This window comes from Zosterops lateralis (genome assembly GCF_965231275.1).
Source record: "Zosterops lateralis genome assembly, chromosome: 3".
Taxonomy (NCBI): Eukaryota; Metazoa; Chordata; class Aves; order Passeriformes; family Zosteropidae; genus Zosterops; species Zosterops lateralis.
In genome coordinates this window covers 92,001,017-92,021,292 of record NC_139764.1, presented here as the reverse complement: position 1 = coordinate 92,021,292, position 20,276 = coordinate 92,001,017, and the positions used below count along the sequence as shown (strand labels likewise).

The window sequence follows — 20,276 nt, the reverse complement described above, 5'->3', positions numbered from 1 at the left end:
TTTAAGGACTTATTCTGACAATTTCTAATGATGGCAAATCAGGTCTATTTTTAAAAAATAATTGTTTATTAAACAGACAGAGATAACAGACTAAAGATCCTAATCAGAATTACTACACAGTGTACAACTAAAAAACTACTAGTAGATGACAGCCTAGTATAAAACAGTGTGCTATTTCAAGGTACCTATTATTAAAGATAGCAAAAGAAATAGTATTGTAATTTAACGCCAAAATGACAATAATGTATGCAGATTTCTTCACTTAACCCCTGAGGAGTAACTGTAAAATAGGCATCCCTACTCATGGGAGAAACTCCGCACATTTCCAGGATAATGTAGAGGATTTCTGATTTGTGAAAGTTTGGTGTGGCTTTTCTAGCTTGTACGGTGTCTGTCAGTAAGAAATACAGCTTATCTTCAGATCACACTTCAAATCTAAGATATTTATTGGCAGCTGAGAGATGCCAGACCGCTGGCCATTTTGGCTATGGCACCAAAATAACTCACAAGACACCTCATCCTGTTTGAGTTATCTGATCAGCTAACAAACAACAGATGAACTCTTGTTGGGGGTTGAGATGCCTTGCTACAATATGCACATCTGTAATTCTACTTCCTAGTAATGGAGATAGGCAAAGAAAACTATTGAGAAATGTATATTAGATGTCATCTAGTTTTATAAGACTGTAAATAAGAAGTAGTAACAAATGTTTCAAATATCTTAAATAGATAATTTGTAGAAATACATCAATAGCTAACAAGTGTTTTATTTTATCTTTATATATACATTTTCTATTTCAAAATCAGTCTTCAGTTTAAAGTCCTTTGTGAATCTGAGTTAGCATACCACTGCTTTTTAAAAGTTTCTATAATTTAGAACAAGGTAGTTCCTTTCTTTTTAGGCAGTACCTTCTATCTTTGTAATTTTTTCCCCTTTTATTTTTCTTCAAACGTCTTTTTTAACAATTTTAATGTTTCTGTGAGAACAGGAAAAACTTAAAATAGTCAAATCTCCAACATTCTTCTCAATTCTCTTGGCCATCTTTTTAAACCTTAATCCCAGTTTTCTATGATAGAGACTATACAATTTTGATTAACTTTTTTTTTTTTTTTTTTTTTTTTTTTACCATGTTTCAGAATGTTTCTGTTATCTGCACGTGAAATATCATCTGGAACCATTTCAGGGTATTTAGTGGAATGGAATTCATTACCTGAAAATGTTATGTTGAAACCTTCGTAAGAAATCGAAAAATCTGATATAAATCGAAGCTGTGCAGTAAAATTTCCAAAGAGGCCAGCTTTAATTGTAGGGGGTAAGACTGAACCAGTTAATCTGGCTACTGGTTCTGTGAAGCTCCCATCTTCAGTGATGAGCAAATAGTCATGAGAGCTCTCAAGGTGAAAAGTATGAAAAACCAGCTGTACACCTTTAAAAGAATTAAAAAGGGGGGAAAGAAAGGCATTTAATATCAAATTTTCTATTTCTTCATATGTAGATGACACAAAAAGCAATTCTTATGTTACACAGAAACATTTTGAGAAAATGTTAGAATCAAAACCTGAAATTTTGAAAGTAAAGTTTGCAGAAACCACATGAGCTCAACTGAACAATATGTGCAATGCGGATGCTCACTTTAAATCAATAGTTCCCATAACAGACTCAATGACATTCAGTGCTAATTTTATATAGCAGTACGAAAATTCAAATTTGTATGATTTGGTGTTATTCAAGTTCCTGTATGTCTCTTTGACTTATAATATCTACCTTGATTTTATTATTAACAAGGAGATATACTTTAATACTTGGCTGAAATTTTGTATTTTTGTATTATTTTTGCATTTTCTCCAACACAATTATGTTTTTTAATTCTAAACTTCAGAGAAGTTTCTAAACACAAGGACAAATCATACACAAGTTTTATGTACAGTCTTACAAAAATACAGATTCATATTTTCTGGGAGTGATCTTTTTCCTGACATCATGACTGTTTTTTCATTTGCCAAGTTCCAATCCAGTAATGAATTAAATTTTGATTTACAGTTCAGTTTTCAAATACAATAAATTTTCAAATACAATAAATATGATAAAGTTATAAATTTACTGTAGGGAACAATATTCTTCCTAGCACATTTTCTCACGCATTTACATTTAAAATGTCTTATGACTTTACAACAAAAAAAAAATCCCATTTTAAGAAGATTTTTAAAAGCAGAAAGTTCTCATATACTTCTCAGTAAGTTTTTATTATGTTTTGCTTTAATGGTATGTAACACATTATTGGCACTCTCTGGGCTTTTTTCCTTAGGTTATTTTACACATTCCCCTAATGTATAAGATGAAAAGATCAACTATGAACACAAATATTACTCCACAGTATATGTAACAAAAAGATACATATAAGTTTTTGCTCTAATGGTTTAGGTCTGAAATCTAAGGTAACCAATAAATAGATCAAATCTGTTCCTTTATGCTTAATAATATTGAATAGCCATCAACACAGTCCTGGCATCTTTGAAAGAAATTTAGATTTATATAACAAGTAACTATTATTTTCCTATGTTTTACCTCTTCTACTCTTTTCCATTTTTCTGAGACTAAAACACATTGCCTCAAGCAACTGTTAAAAAGAATTCTTCCTTTGAAAATAAACACCGACTGGAAATCCCACCTTTGAAAATATTTAGTTTGGGAAGTTAAACTTCTTCCTCAATGGAATGGCAGGAAGTGCTGGTTTAACTCATTAAAAACTTTTTTTTTTTTTTTTTTTTTTTCCATACATGTCTGATTTTTTTTTCTCATACAGTCATTATATATATGCAAAACATTTTAGATACTTACCCTTGCCATGGGACACTTCAATAGTCCAAGTGCAGTTTAAAGAGTTTGGGTAAAAATCAGGAAAACCTGGGGAAAGAACAGTTCCACTCTTCCCATGAATATATCCACCACATAAAGCTTGAGGAAAGAAAAAACAGAAGGAAAAAAAAAAAAGAAAAAGAAGTAATGCAAAAAGCCTATCTTGTAAAAGGGTTTGCGAGAGAGAGAGAAAGAAAAAGAGAGTGTTCATTTTTTAACTACACTTAAAATTAAAGATACAGTCAAGGATTAAAATAAGCAGTAATTAATCCAGAGTCGCAAGATTAATTTTGACAACAATTTGTTTTGTTCTAAATTAGTCCTTGAAATGAAGTTTATTTTTTATTTACAGCCTTGTCTGTTAGTCAGCAGAATACAAAAATAAGTTCTGTTTGTTTGGGGTTTTTTTATTGCAAGTATTAATTTCTGTTGCAGTAGTATGTAAGAAATAAGAGAATTTTTTGTGAAGTAACTCAAACAATATCTTGTTGCTACTTTTCTCTCACAAAATATTTTGAAACATATGCATGCAACTGCATTTTTAATGAAAAAAATACTTAAGTAAACAGTACTTTTTTTTCAAATAAGTGAAAATTTGATGATTATTGCAATGCTCAGGGGGAAAAAAAGTGTAATTTCCTCTTTTTCAAAGATTTAGATTGTCCCATCATAAGTAATTTATTTGTAATTGAATATTTTGGAAGACATGAGAACTATGTTAGGAAACATTTTATGCATAGTAGAATTTCCTTAACTAAACTGTTCAAATTTGCATAGCAAATTAATTAAAGTTTAAGATTTCCATGCTGAATTGCTCACAGATCTTATAAATACAGCATGACTGTGCTTTTCATCATCTCTTGCTGTCCAGTTTTTATGCTGTTGTTTTTTTAAATTTTAATTTACTAAATATTTAAACAATGAAGCAACAAAACATTAAGATGCTCTTAGTCTTCTTCCTCACATAGAGTGATACATTTTGCCATTAATGGGAAAATATACATGACAAAATATTCATTAAATTGCAGTACCTTTATGTAGATGGGTGGTATATATATACATATAGTTTGTTCATAGCTTAAGTTCCTTTTTTCATTTCTTATTAGACTGAGGTTTTTGTTAAAGTTTTTAATGCTTTTTGAATTTATGTAACTTATATGTATTTATAAGTAAGTAGAAGGAAAGGAAATGCTTCTTTTCTGGTTTTACCTGAATATAGTTATTTCTGCATGCAAGTATGAATTAAAACCCACTTGACTAAACCCACAGTAAATACATGGCTGATAATACTTAATAATAAAAAATAGCATTAAGGACATCAGGTTTATAGTGCCATAAATGAACAATAATATACTCAGTCAAAAATCCTTATCTTATTCTGTAAACACCACAGAAGGAAGAAAAATATTTGACAGTGCGACATTACTGAAAGCAGATATTATATATTTCAAAATAACTTACATACTTTACACAAGATTAAAAATATGGATTTGACGTGGTTTAATTTAGCTCTCACACAAAAATTATTTTCATGTTCCACCTTGGAATGATCATATTTTGAGAATGACACATTACTTAGAAGGAACTTTAACTACCTTGCATTTGTACACCGGTTTATTTCTTCTTTGTTGGCATGAAATAAAGCAACATGCTTTGCCCTTAGGCATTTATTCTGCTAAATTAATTTCTGAAGTTAAAATTTTGAGAACATCAGTACACTACAGATGAGTGCAAAATGCTCATTTCCACCTCAGTTAAATCTGTCATATTCCAAAAAATTTGGGTCACAGCTTGTTGAGCCTCAAAAGGCAAATACAGGATGATTACGTAATAGAGTGAATCCTATTCAATGTTTTTAGACTAGTTAATACAATGGAGTTTAATCTGTGAGGAAAAGAAGAAGAGACTGAATGCACATTGAGCCCTTGTGTGTTGCTTCCCTAGAGAACATACTCCAGAAAGGCTTGACATTTTCTCATACAGTCACATGAAAGTGGGTGAAGGACCTGGGAAAAAAAATCTCTTTCAATGAGTGAAAATTAACTAGCTTTTCCTGAAGTTCAACATTCATATGCAAAATAAAAGAGTTCAATATTGATATTTTGACTCAAAATTACATCCACACATTTTATTACAAAGTAAATAGAAAAGTAAGAGAATGCTATGCAAACATCAGATTCCTTTGCATTTGTCAATCCATCAAGGCAAAGCAAACAAGGAAAGAAACCCATAAAAACAATGAAAAATTCTAAAAATGCTTTGTATCTGTACTTGTGAAGGAGGAATTAATTGCAGTGATTACAAGGTGAGTGAGTTTGAATGCTAGATTAGCTAATTTCTATAATAACCTTTTGGTGGTTTAGATGTTTTGAGCATGGGGCCAGAAGGCTGTAGTAAGAGTTAGGAGAAGACTAGTGCTCAGATTAAACAGAACACTTTAAAACAGAGTGAGAAACTAAAATACTTTGGTGAATCTAACTCTTAATTTGTCCTGTGACATTCCACTGTAATCAATGAAAACCTTGGACCCAAAAAGTAAGTTACAAATATATTAATGTAAGTAATTCACTAAAACAAGCACCTTTCTTTGCTGATCTATTCTTTTTATAGAAGGGATTTTGTAGCAACTATACAAAGATTCCATGAAGAAATTAAGTTGATTCAGAGGTTCACAGAAACAGAACTTAGCCAAAAAATCCAATTACAAAAAAGAACACAGAAATATTTGTGAATACAGTTGTGCTGCTTTTGGCTGGGGGTATAGTTATTTTTCTTCTCAGTATGGGCCTGTGTTTTGGATTTATAGAACCGCGACTTTTTCTGCTTTTCATACATCACCCTGGTGAGAAAGTTGGGGGTGAGTAGGAGGTTAGGAGACACAGCAGGGACAGCTGACCACAGCTAACCAAAGGAATAACCCACATCATATGGCATCACACTCAGGATATAAAGTGTAGAGAAAAAGGGAAAACTGAAAAGTTCAGGCTGATGATATTTGTCACTCTAAATGACCATTACATGTGATGGGGCCCTGCTCTCCTAGAGGTGGCTGAACACCTACTGTCCATGGGAAGCAGTGAATAAATTCCTTGGTTTGCTTTGCTTCTTTGCACAGCTTTGGTTTTCTTACTAAACTGTCTTTACCCAGGAGTGTCAACACTTTTAGCCTTCTAATTCTCTCCCTGGTGGGAGTGAGCAAGCAGCAGTGTGAGGCTTGGTTGCTGGCTGTGGTTAAATCATGAAATAATTCAGCATTTTAAAAAATGTGTCATGAAAGCTCTAGACATTTTCATACTTCATCTCCACCAAAACAATTAATAAACTAATCAAAAATTTAAACAAAAAATATGTTAATAAAATTAATTACATTGGCTGACATTGGTATATTTGTTTTAATATTGGACATCCTAAATTATAAGCAATCTTTTTTGTTTGCAGTACTTAGAATTTAACATATAAATTAAGTTTCTTGGCTTTGTTTTGAAAGTATTAATTGTATGGCACCATTTCGATTCACAGATGAACAATGGCACCCTCCAAGAATCTGAATTTTTCTATTTGTGTATATGTGCCTGATTTTTTTCAGTACTTCACTGAAAGCTGATACAGAGATATAAAGCATGGCTTTTAATAACAATAAAATATTTTTTTTAAGTGTGGATCTTGCTGCAGTTGAAGGGAGGCAGTAGCAATGACAAGTTTAATTAGTTTTGAAAAATAGTAGATTAACTTTTGTGGACTTTAAACTGCCATCAGAAGAGCTTGACACTTACCATCACAGCTGGGTAATGCATGATTCCACTGATGGTTTCTTTCACATACGAGAGGTTCTTCATCACTTAGTGTATATCCTGGATCACAGCTGAAGGTTACTGTGGAGCGGATATTAAAGTTGTTACCATGGCGATGGCCATTCACAGGAATTCCCGGGTCAAGGCAGGAATCTGATTCCAGAGTAACACCTGAAACACACAGATTTAATTTTGTTTTTTCACCTTTTTTTCAGATAGTAAACACAAAAAACTGCCAAACAAAACAGAAAACAAGGAAGACAAGAGAAAGAAAGAGCCTCCAAGAGATCCTAGTTAGCATTGCCTTAGAACTGATATGGGATATAAAACCCTTTCTCTAGCTGTTATCTGACTCACAGAACAGTTTTCCAATTTTAAGTTTCATAGAATAGAGAATTCCAAATGAACTAGAAAAAGACTGGAGCTTTAAGGTATATTTTGTCAATCAATTAAAAACACCAAACCAATAAAAGTACTGGACATCTGAAACTATAGATATATCATACAGTTCAAAGTATAAATAAAAAAATTGCTAGTATGTAAATCATATTTGATTATTTCATCTGTTCAGTTTCTGATACTGTAGGAAAACTCAATTTTCTTCTGCATAGTTATGATTCTTTGGTATAATAAGAAGCAATGTCAAAAAACTGCAATTGAAGAGCTCACAAACTACTGAATTCTAACAGATATTATCCTATGCACAAAAAAAAAAAAAAAAAGACAAATAATATACCTTTCATAATTGTATAACTCCTATCTGGCAGAAAGAGTCTCTGGTAATTATGTCTTACAGGAGAGATTAAATAGTTTTTGGCAAATAAACCTGAAGCTATCCACTGAAAAAAACTCCTTGGAATTATGAAATGAAGGTTCATTAACTGATCATTATACATTGTGTTTCTAGTGATAGCAAACGATTGTGGAAATTAATAATATAATGAGTAATAATATATATACATGAGGGAAATAAATAGAGACTCTCAATTGGGATATAGGAATTTGTTTTTTTTTCTGTTACTATGTGTGGTGAATTGATCTTGTCTGGCTTCCAGTTTCCCATCCAGGTACTCTCTCCTTGGCCTCTTCAACAGTACAGGGGGAGAGAATAAGGTAGAAAATAATATGAAGAAATCCAAAGGATAAGACAAAAACAAGAAGATCACTTAATTACCATCACAGTCAAACCAATTTAAGAAAAAAAATAATTTAACTTTATGGCAATTAAAAATAGACTAGGATCATGAGAAACAAAACCAAAAGCTAAAATACCCTGTCACACTCACCCCTGTATTAATTAGGCTTGCATGGCCAAGTGTTAGTTAGTAGACAGGGGTGGCTACAGGAGTGGCTTCTGAGAGAAGCTGCCATAAACTTCCCACATGTCCAACAGAACCAATGCCATCTGGCATCAGGATGAGCCTGTAAAAGCTCAACACCTCAGAGATGGTGGTAAAGCCTCTGGGATAGCATAGCTAAAAGCTGATAGCATACGCAAAAAGCTGATGCAGAAAACCAGCACCCATAGAGAAGAGTGAGAACATGAGAGCAAAATTTCTGAGACACTAAGGTCACTGAAGTAGAAGAGGGAGGAAGTGCTTAAGGTTTGGAAGCCCCTGAAACCCATGCTTCACACTGGTGAAGCAGCTGTCCTACTGCAGCTCTTGAAGGTTCACAGCAGATCAGAGGTCCACCTACAGCCTGTGCAGGACCTCACTCTAGAACTGATGGATGCTCAAAGGAGTCTGTGGTCTTATGGGAAGTCCACACTGGAGCAGGCTGCTGGCAGGATCTGTGGGCTGATGGAGACAGGAGCCCATGCTGGAACAACTTTGCTTGCAGGACTTGTGACCCTGTGGGAGACCCACACTGGAGCACTCTGTTCCTGAAAGATTCCACCCCATGCCAGGAGCCATTCATTAAGAACTGTTGATCAGGGGAAGCATTCAAATTTTAATTATTCATGGAAGACTGTCTCCTGGGCGAGGAATCCAGTGCTAGAGGAGAAGAGTCTGAGGTGTCCTTCCACCAAGGAGGAATGAGCAACAAAGATAATGTCTGATAAACTGATCACAACCCTCATGCCCTGTCCCTCTGCACCTCTTGAAAGAGGAGGTAGATAAAATTTAAAGTGAAGTTCAGCCAGAGAAGAAGGGAGGGGTAGGGGGGAAGGTGTATTTAAGATATGGGCACCTGGGATCTAGCCAAGGTTATTCCACCACAACTGGTTTTTCCACAGCCATTTCCTAGTTTCTTAGGCCTCTAAAGGGTTAAGAAGGTGCCGGTCCTCTCAGTTGCTTGTGCATCTCTAATTGTCTGTGGAAATTGTACTCTCAGTTCACTGCCCTGCCCTGTTTATCATGGATTACCATATAGCCTTAGGAACAAAGTAGGAGGAGTTTGAAACTAAGGAAAAAATTGATTTATCAGGGCATAAAGTGAAGGGTTCAGAACTATAGATATGAGTGTTGAAAGCAGGACTACAAATAAAAATATCATAAATAATGATTCTAGCTTTCAGAGAGAAATATTCTCTGTACCCTCCAGCTCTTCTTATATCTCACTTAGAATTCAGATTTGGAAGCCTATGATCTAGTTTTCATGAGGTAACCCTGACATACATAAATTCTAGATGAATAAGTTTCTCCAGACAAGACTGCATACTCTTAATGCAAATGCACCGCATTAGCTAATACAGTGTATTCTTAGATTCCCTTTGCCTGGATAAAATTGCTTAATATAGTCTCAAAGAACCCATTTAAGTTCTATAAGATTCTGCACTGTGAGTGCCCTTAATAATTTCATCTGTATGAAATTTTAACTTTCATACACGTTAGGTTTTTTCTCAGAAAAATCATACTTCATATTTTGAAATATGTTAGTGTAGGTGGAGGTCAACAGCAGCACTCTTAAAATTACTTCTTCTTAGGGCAGCCTACCACTCTGAACATATCAGCTGCTTTGGCATTCTGAGTCACACGTAACAGGTAAACTCATAGGTTTCTTTTTGAAATTATAATTCAAAATTACATTGACTCCAATGTTTCACATTTTTGCAAGAAGACCAAAAGCTATAGGAAATTTATCAACTTCCAACTTCCTGACTGAAGTAGTAATGTTAAATAAATAAACTCAGCTCAAGAAATAGAGTTTCATTCCCAGGGAAAAATATTCAATATATAAGTTTCAGCAACCATGAACATAGCTAAAAAGAAATATTTCTTCTTCTTTGCACTAAGATTTGATTATTTTTCTTAATAGGAGATAACTGAAAATTAAATAATGGGCAATACTTAGAGTCCTGACTACAAAATGATATGAGAGATTTTGGCACGAGAGTGATAAATATGGTTGGAAAGTAGTTGTAAAGGGTGGATTGAGAAGGAGCACAGACAGTAGATCAAACACTAGGACAGACTGCAATTATTCGCTACTTGGGACCATGACATCATTATCACACTTTACCCCCTGCCTGCCAAGTCATACTTTTTCTAAACAAGTACAAACTTTTCAATGATTCTTTATGTGCCATATTTTCCATATTAGTAACCCTCTACTCTTTTTGAACTATGCCACAAACTGGACACAATAATCTCCCTGGTCATCAAATTAAGTGAAAAAATTTTTGAATAATTCCTACATAAAACAGTCCCATAGACAAAACAAATGTATTTTCTGAATTTGTCTTTTAGTTTTTTAGATGGTTAAATACAATGTCTAGAAGATTCCACTTTTTGCAATACTACTACATTTTTCTCTGGATTATGTAAGTTCTGTGTGGCATCCAAATCTTTTTCTATTCTATCTCTATTTTGTGTTTGTGCAAGTCATTTCTCCTTCCCCATTTAGGCTTAGCATGTTTCTTTATAGACTCAAACTGATTTTTGTTTTATACTCTTTCTACAGTTCATCCAGCTTGTTTTAAATTCTAACCTTCTCAATTATAGTGTTCGCTATAACTGTAGGTTGGACTCATCCTCAAATTGTAACATTGTAGTTGTTCTTATATTGTCATCAGATTTTTTATTTTTTTCCCCCACAGCATCACAGAAACTACATAACAATTTAGGGTGGAAGGAACCTCTGGGTGTCATGTAGTCCATATCCACTGCTCAAGAAGGGTCACCTAAAGCTATGTGTGGGGGAGGATCCATTTCTGGATGTATATCTGGTATCTCCGAGGATGGAGATTCCACAGCCTTTCTGAGAAAATTTTTCCAGTGCCTACTATACTTTACCGTACATTTACTATATTGTAATAAGTTCATCTACACTAAATTTCTATATTTTTCTCTGAAAGATTTTTTAAAGCCTTATGAATGTGAGCACAGGACTGGTTCCTTCCCTTTCCATTTCCAAATCTACAAAAGCAGTTAACCTGTCAAGAAAGAAATTAAATTTGTTTGACATAATCTGTTTTTGTCCAATACAAATCATTTATTTCTCAGCATTTTGTTTATCAGCTTGAAGCCTGTATCTTTCAAGAGAAAAGATAAAACTTAAGTCCTTGATCCTTCTGGTCCAAATATCTTTTTTTTTTTTTTTTCTTCTCCATCTCTGCTTGGAAAAGTGTGTGCCCTTTTGAATTTCTTTTAAACGTCCTAACAGATTTGAATTTTCAGACATAATTTTCAGTGGAGTGGTCCTTCCTCTTTGCCTCTGAGTATAGAACAGGGTACTTCAACATTCCCTGACGAGTAAAATACCTTTTATTTTTTTAATATTGGGTAGTACCCTCTCTCCATATGCCTTACTCTTACCTTGAAAATGTTCACTTAATGACATTAAGTAAATGATAAAAATTATTATTTTCTGCAAAAGTTGCCAAACAGGAACAAAACATTTAGTCCTGCCTGTGATTGCTGACATTTTGGTTAAAATATTAATAGATATATAAAAATTAAAAAAAAAACCAAAAAAAAAAAAAAAAAAAAAAAACAAAAAAAACCCCAAACAAACAAAAAAAACCCAAATGAAACAAAACCAATAAAAACAATAACAAAACAAACAAAACAAAACCTAAACAAATCCACTAAAAAAAAAACCCAAAAACTTTCTGTTCTGTTTTTCATTCAATTTCCTTTATAAATGACTTTCAGAATTTATTTGTAAGGACTCAAGAATATTCACCTACCAATCTGCCAAATTTGGTGGTTTAGATTTTTGAAAGCCATTAATTTAATCACCATATTGCTTCATTCTTTCACTTCTTACGAATCATAAACTCCATTTTGTGGTCATTTTCCCAAAAACTACCTTTCTTATTTAGCCTCTGTATTGATTATTTTTTCCTCAAAGGAAAAAGTATAAGGAAGTATTCTGATGTTATGTTATCATGGCTAAAATTGATTGTGGGATGTCTAACTGATTTCAACACTTTGTCAAATCTATGAAGATTGCATATTTCAGAGTATGAAAAGATCTTTTCTGAAAACTAATCTAAACAAATACCTGATTTTATACACTGTGAATAAAGGATCATCTCTAATTTTTATTTTTATGATTTTCACTTAAGAAAAATCACAATATTAATTTTGTAGATTTTTTTCAATGGCATCAGTAAGGAATGCTTTTTCTAAGATGGGTAATCTTTGATGTTAAAACTATTTCCCTGACTATGTAAGAGAATTGTAATGTTTATCAAATATATATTGATGTAGAGTGTAATATGACTCAATGCATGACTATGATCTATTTTTTAAATTTTAGGATCAAAGGAAATATCACTCCACAGCATAGACTTTGAAGCAAAACATTTGGATTTAAGAAATAATTGATCAATTTGCTTTGTAAATTATCATGTTCTCTTATAGAAGAAAAGAAAATTTCAGACATACTTTAATAAAGAAAAGAACAATTTACATTAAAGGAATATGCAGGTAAAGTATTTATATCTGTTTTTGTTTAAGAAAAGACTAAGATTCCTAAGAACCTACTTTACAGAATGAGGAACCAAAATCCCCCACAAAAACAAACAAACAAGCAAACAAACAAACAGCTAAACAAACCCTACCCAAACATAAACTAGGGAAGCTGAGAGATCAGGGAAATGTAATTGAGGCATGAAGCACACTTGCCAAAATAAAGATTAATTATTTTTGGCAAAAAATGAATATTTTATCTGTAGTTTTACTTAAGAAATATTTTAGGAACTTAATTTTTTTTTTTTTTTGCTTAGATGCATAAGAGTTATTCAACACTGTCTGCATTAGCTATGTTTGAAGTCTCATCAAACGGCTGAATGACAGAACTTTAATGAGAGGAATGAACAAATTATTTTCAGATCCTTCACAGTAACTTTAATGGATTACATATTTATTAAAGCTATATTACAGTCATATTTTAGCTTAATAGAGTATTACTGCCATCTTAGATTCAACTCAGTTTAGCTTATATTGAACCTTTTATTTTAAGCAAGGTTAAGAGCCTTCTTTCTTCACAATGCAGTGATTTATTTTAATATCAAAGTTATGACCACAACTTGAAGATTTTTAAGATACTTCCAAATAAGAAAGGTATTTGAACTTTCAAAGAAAATATTCAGAAACTTTTCTTAAAGCTTAAAATTGACTACCTTGTTTTCTGCAAATCTAAGAAACGTGAAACAAATAGAAGTTCTGTTGTGATATATTTAAAATTAGCAACTTCTATAGTGAAACCTCCAAGGGAAATCAAAGAATAATTTTAGTCTCCTGTGTTCCTGGCAGATTACTCAAGACTTCCATTAGGTCCTTCTGCCTGGTTTTGTTCTTCGAAAACACTGACTTTATCTACTTAGCATCCCCATCTTAGTAGTTATTATGATGACTTTTCCTCTGCCATATATGCAATTGTCAATACAGAAACGCTACTGACCTCCTGATGCTGACTAGCACAAGCAGATAGACTCTGCAGCAAATTTTAGCTATGTTACATGAACATATAGAACACAAGGCAAAATGGAGACAATTTTAGCTCTGTGAGAAATCTAGTGTGAGAAAAAAACAATATGAAGAGTGAGGCTGGGATTAATTTAAGTCATGTGGTGCAATGCACTGACAGAGATGTGAAGTGTTTAGCAAGCTTTCTCTGCACAAGTTTTTTACTTTTTGTTCAAGTTTTTATATGACTATAAAATATATCTGGACACTATTCCAAATTCAATATTACAGAAAATTTACAGCAATCACATTAGTTTCCCAAAAAAGAATGATAAAATTGATGTTACTAGGTAGGCACAACCCCAGTAAACACATAAGCTCTCTTCAGTAGATAATTGAGTGAATGTTTGTACTATCATATAAAGACCAGCATGACTTTAGACCATTTAATACACATAATTTTATGCAGTACATTTAAAAGAAAATGCTATTATGATGTTCTGTAGTTCACATGGATGTATTAATATTGTTTTATTTGCATTTTGGAACCATTATTGATAAGGTGTCCAAGTCTGTTCAGCCCAACAAAAACCAGAGAAAGAGAAAGTGAAATTTAGAGGTAAAATAGGGGACACCCAAACAATATATTTTTAGCCACAAGGGAAAGTTTCTAAAATTACTTTGCATTTAATTAACCACCTAGATCTGTAAAACCCCTGAATAACATAAAAGAACTCATGAAGAAAAAAATTCCAAAGTGAATACTTCCAGAATTATCCGTCAGTACAGTATAGAGTAAACATAATTTGTTCTTCCACAAATATAACTACTGAATTTTACTTGTTCTCATTTGTTCCCTCATTTTCTAAATGAATGAGGTTTTTTTTCAAGATTAAATAAAAATCTATTTAAGAAAGACCAGACTTACTCTCATAGTGAATGAGGAAACCAACACTGGAACGACTGTTGTCTGTAGTGAACAGCAGATACATATAATTTCCAGTACTAATAAGGAACTGGGGTGCTTGTGTTCCATGATATTCTCCAATTAATGGTGATGAATTAGCTGGCCCATCTCTGACTTCCAAAGTGTCATAATTAACTTCAGTCTGGAATCTGAAAAGGAATATGCAAGTCAGCTGGTGGATGGACAAATGCTGTTATTTTTTTCAACAGTCAGAAATGCACCCTGTTTGTAACTGATCAAGAATAAAAACTATACATAAAAAAATTACATAGCTACAAATCCATTCATGTATTACTAAAAATAGCAATTAAAGAAAGTTTCATGCATAATTTTCCTTGCTTTGTTTTGAAGTATTGTAAAAAAATCGTAAGGGATTCAGTGTACTTCAGATCAGCCGTATGACTGCCCTTCAGAAAGACGTTTAGTGGGAAATCTGGGTACAAAAATGCAAATTGTCTCAAACAAAATTCAATTATGAAGACCCAAGAAATTTTTTACCCTCAGGTTAAGAAATAGTTGGACACCCTATGAACATTTTCAGTAACACTTCATTATTTCATCTCAATCATTTCATTATTTGATATTTGCTATTTGGTAAAAGCTGTTTTATAGATAGTCAAGTGTTCTATTTTTTTTCCCAAAGATTTTATTCTAACATAGCTTGTTAGTTTACTTTCAGGTAATCATTTTTGTCTTGTGAAATAAAACAGTAAAAAAATACTGGATTTAAATCTAGGCTTCATTTTGAAATTCGTTACAGTTATAATAAGCATGACTCTAGTTTATTTCAGTGTGTAGAAAGAAATCAACTAGGTAATACAGACAAGAGTGGAAAGTAAGGAGACTAATGAGGGTTGATTTACAAGAAAAAATCAACAGCAGAGTCAATGTGTCTGCCAATCATTAACCACACTGCATTTCACAAGTTCATAATGGATATCTATGTATCCAGTCATCTACTATTCATTCTTCAACCAAACAGCACAAATCTGCTCTTTCTGTAGATGAACTTGAACTGGCACTTTTTACATCAGAAGCTTTTCAAGATAGTTTGTGGTTATATAAGATTCAGATATGCTGTAGCATCTAACCCATGCACACATAAATTTTCCTGTCAATGAAGATTGTGCTATTACACAGATATCCACACTGTTCTAAATATTTTTTTTCATGCAAACTCATTATTCTTATTTTCATCTTTCAGAAATGCATATGTTGTGAGATTTTTCTCTTCTACTCCCATAAGGCTTATTAGTTCAACTTCTGAGAGCAGCAGAAATCCCTACTCAATACAATATTTTTTTCAAAGTGAATGCCTTTAGCCGTCTTGCCAATGTGGGACACATTTAGTGGTCTAGAGATAAGAAACTGTATTCTTGTAATTAAAGAAAAGTGCAAAATATTACGACAAAAAACACTCAAGAAAGGAGAAATATATGTGATATTCCTTCAAAGTGGAAATAAACTTTATACTTCATTAGGCGATGATGACAGAATGACCAAGCTCCCATCCAAGCCATTACATTTTACAGAACAAATAGCATTGTTCTTGCATAAACATCTTCACAGACACATCAATATTGAACAATATAAGAACAAGTTCAGTTTTAGCAAATATTTAGTATTCTTTCTAGTTCTTCTCTCACGGTTCCTTGAAAACAAAAGCACAGCCAGAAGTCAGAAAGATTGTGCTTTGCTATCAGAGTTAATGACTGCTGGGAAACTGACTTAGGCACTTGATATCATTCCTTCCTCTTCACACAGAAAACTCTAGATTTATGGTACTTTATTTGGATAAGCTGGATAAAATCCAGATGATTGCTTTTACTGCTATCTATCCACTCTGACAGTGGAATACAGGGCTTGCAGGTTTACTAATACATTAAGCATTTTTAGGACCCTTTTCTGGCAGTGAAATCAGCTAGAATGGAATGGCCTACATCCATACTATTAAATACATCCTTTAGCCTCGTTGACAAACTCAAGGAGCATGTTGGAGACAATTTCAACAATTTAGCTGCATAAACACAAGTTTTCATGTCTGCAAAGACTCACTGACTCTATTTAATTTACCAAAATAGACAGCTACAGAAGGCATCATTGAAGTACTTGACAGTTTTTCAGCACCCTTCCATAAATTCAGAGATTATACATTGATTTATCCTGCAGCAGAATGATGAAAGCAGAGAGACACAGCTAGGCTGGTTTAAATACTTTATTTGTACTCGTAATGAATAGACTCAAGATCAATAATTGAATAGTTCAATTATTTTGACAGTTACGTTTGTGAAGGAAACTAATTAGAATAAAGTGCTCTCAGCCAGCAATTGTAGTTTTCTTAGCAGGGCAGTGTGACAACAATGGATGGCAAACCGTTGCTGGAGACAGAGACCAGAAAATAACTCTTAACAGCAACTGCTACTATAAAAATGATCTTTATTGCCAGTAGAGTCCTACTCATGTTAAACTCTAATGTGACTTTATAATTCACTTGTCTGATTTTAAGGGTTTAAGGCAATAAATTGCTTTTTGAATTGGGCTGGGTTTGTTGTTGGTTTTTATTCTTAGTCTTTGCACTTTCCCTAAAGTGATAAATCAAGACAATTTGTTATTGGAAGTTCTTCATCACTACTAAAAGTACCTAATTAGAGGTTACTTTTTGGTTTTTTATTTTATTTTAATGTTTATCAGCTTACTCATATAGGTCAGATGTAGGACGTCCTCCAAATGTACATAGATAATTTTAAAAAGACTTAAAGGATGCTGTGTTATACTATTCTTCATACATTTGGGTTGGTTTTAGATACAGAGGTTAGTTGTATAAATTATCAAACTGTTTTTTATCAATATTCCAAGTACAAAAGGTCTTAAGGTCAGCCATTATTCTTCTACCCCTTTCCTCATTACTTGAATCAATTAGATTTTACTTTTTTGTTACCCTTCCAGTCACTAGGCACAATCTGAAATGCAAAATGTTTCAATGTACGCTAATCATAGGGTCCTGCAGTCATTTGCTGCTACTTCTGGAAAGTTTCTGAGGACTCTGGAAAGGCACCTTTGTCTAGCAACATTAAAGCTTCATTAGCACAAGAGCGAGATAATTTACATTATTAATATCACATTTGTACAAAGCTTCATTCTGTTAGTTATGTCTTTAAGGCAAGTCATACAATAAAGTATAAAAATGTTCCATTTTCCCCAAACTAGACAAAATAGTTGACAAAAATATTTTATTTGTTCCTGATTTGTTTACTGACTTTTAATTTGCTAACATTATATCAGACAGCAAAGTCAGGTTTTCTCGTACGCAATAAAAAGGTTTTCCATGGAATTTTTGCTTTCATGTTGACAAAAGAAAATAATTTTACTGCAAAGGCAAGGTTATACTATTATTAACAAGTTTTTTTCTTTGTCCACCAAAACCAAAATGCTGAGTGGTAATACTGTTCTGTAATTGAAAGAATTAGGAAACGGCAACAGAATCCATTTGCTAATAATGCTGAGATAAAATAGAAGTAGATTATTTGTGTATCTGCTGTACTTCCAAAATTATATGTGATCAGAATTCTTCATTTTTGTGTCAGGGTAAACTCCAAGTTGTTCAATTTCATTGCAGTTCCATTTGTACACAAAACTCTGGAATTCTGCTAATGGAATATGTAGTTGCATCTGTCTAAAATTCAGGAAATTAGGTCCTTAAACTATCACACATACCACAGAAGCCTATGTTTCTCATTAATTTTCTCATAAATATTGCCATCACACTGTTAAGGTCATGCACATTCAAACATCTGTAACTTCAGGCAATGCATTTCCTTTCATAAAATTTAAATGCTCCATCTTATAACTAAAACTGTTATTTCCATTTAAGAAGACATTTCTGAACCTCAGGCCTCTGATCAAATGCTTGAAAATAAATACAAACCTATAAATACTATGAAGTCCTTAATGAGAAAAAAAAGCATCTTAAAATTCAGGAATTTCCTGCTGAGTACAATGGAAGCAAACAACACATTAGAAGGCTTTGATTGCCTACTTATGGCAAGAGTGCTGTGAGTGTTGCAATGAAGTTCCTTTTTGTGGTTTGGGTTCTTAAAGTACATACTTATTCTTCAATAATAAAACAAGTATTTATGCTTAGATCCTACTTATTGTTTGACTTTATGATACTCACTTGTCAAAAGTGATCTTAATGGAATGTCCTGGTCTTGCTTCAATCACCCATTCACAATTAAGTGAGTCCTTGTAATATCCCGGCCACCCCGGTGGCAAGATAACACCACTTGATGCTGTCAAATGTCCACCACATGGTGCTGAAAGAAAAAAAAACCCACATTTGTAACATACAAGTTATTTCTAATATATTATATATTCAAATAAACTTAAAAAATCAAAATAAAATTCACAGAAATACAAGTTTAATATAGTTTTAATAGTTTAACACAGTGTTATGAGTCTGAAAACACTTTGTTTTCTTCAGACTCATAAGGCCTACAATGTATTTTATCAACACTTATTACTCTCCATATGTTTTATCACACAGAGCATGGCACTTGGATCTGCCAGCCTTTCCTCTGTTAAAAAGCTCAGCATCTTGTTAAAAAATGATACTGTCTCATCATATTTAGATCCACTATGATTCCACATTTACATGAAAGCATCAGACAAATTGTTCCAAGTAATAATTACCATTGTACTGTGCCACCTTTTTGAGTAATCACTGAGCTCAGCGGAACTGGCAGCTGTAAATATTCCATTGGATCATAGAATGGTTTAAGTTGAAGAGGATGTCTGGAAACCATCTAGTCCATTTCCTACTCAAAACAACAGATTGCACAGAACCATGTCCAGTCAGGATCATGCCTTTCCTCCAAAGTCAGACACTCTCCAGACTTTCTGGGAAATATGTTTTAATGTTTGATCACTCTCACAATAAAAGATTTTTCTTATCTTTAAACAGAAATTTAGGTATTTCAGTTCCTGTTCACTGCCTCTTGTCTGGTCATTTTACACCACTGGAGAGAGTCTACCTCCATCTTCATTAAAAGTCCTATATATTGACAAGATCCCTCTTGAATCCTGAGCCTTTTCTTTCCCAGCTGAGACAAGCACAGTTCTTTCAACCTCTTCTTGTATGACAGATGCTCCAAGTCCTTATTTATCTTTGTGATCCTTCACTGGACTCACTGCAGTATGTCCACATTTTTCTCGTACTGTGGATCCCAGGAGTGCACACATTGCTCACAACATAGTCTCACCAATGCTGAATAGATGGGAAAGATCTGTCATTTATTCTCAGCCCAGTTCTCCTGCCTCTCTCATCCCTCTGAACAGCATCACAAATAACTGGTAAATCAGCCACTCCCTCCAGTTTTACATCATCTGCAGACTCACTTAGAGTACATTCTGCCTCAGTATTCAATTCAGTACTGAAGATTTTAAACAGTATTGGATAGGGGATTGACCCCTGGGCTATACCTCTATGAATTAGCCTCCAGCTGTGCCTTGTGGCACTGCCTACAGTTCTATGAGCCAAATAGTTCAGTCAGTTTTCAGTCCACTTCACTTCTCTAGTCCCTACTTCATCGGTTTGACATTGAGAATTTTGCATGACACAGTGCCATACATGTTACTAAAACTGAATATCCATTACTCTCTCCTCATCCATCAGACAGTTCATCTTAATGCAGAAGGCTATTAGGTTGGTCAGGCATGATTTCCACTTCATAAATCCATGTTGATTACTCCCAGTCACCATAGGTTTTTTTTCATTTTGTCCTAGTTTTGGCTTGGACAGTTAA

At 33.4% G+C, this 20,276-nt stretch overlaps 1 protein-coding gene across 1 annotated transcript in view; it reads right to left on the bottom strand.

Annotated features, from left to right (window-relative positions):
* CSMD1 (CUB and Sushi multiple domains 1) overlaps positions 1-20,276 on the bottom strand; it is a 1,076,561-nt gene that overhangs the window by 224,741 nt on the left and 831,544 nt on the right. The window contains exons 16-20 of the mRNA XM_083857383.1: positions 18,650-18,788; positions 14,437-14,624; positions 6,631-6,819; positions 2,840-2,956; positions 1,212-1,427 (exon numbers count right to left, since the gene is read on the bottom strand). Coding sequence (XP_083713509.1) covers positions 1,212-1,427; positions 2,840-2,956; positions 6,631-6,819; positions 14,437-14,624; positions 18,650-18,788 — 849 coding nt within the window. The remainder of the gene's footprint in view (positions 1-1,211; positions 1,428-2,839; positions 2,957-6,630; positions 6,820-14,436; positions 14,625-18,649; positions 18,789-20,276) is intronic.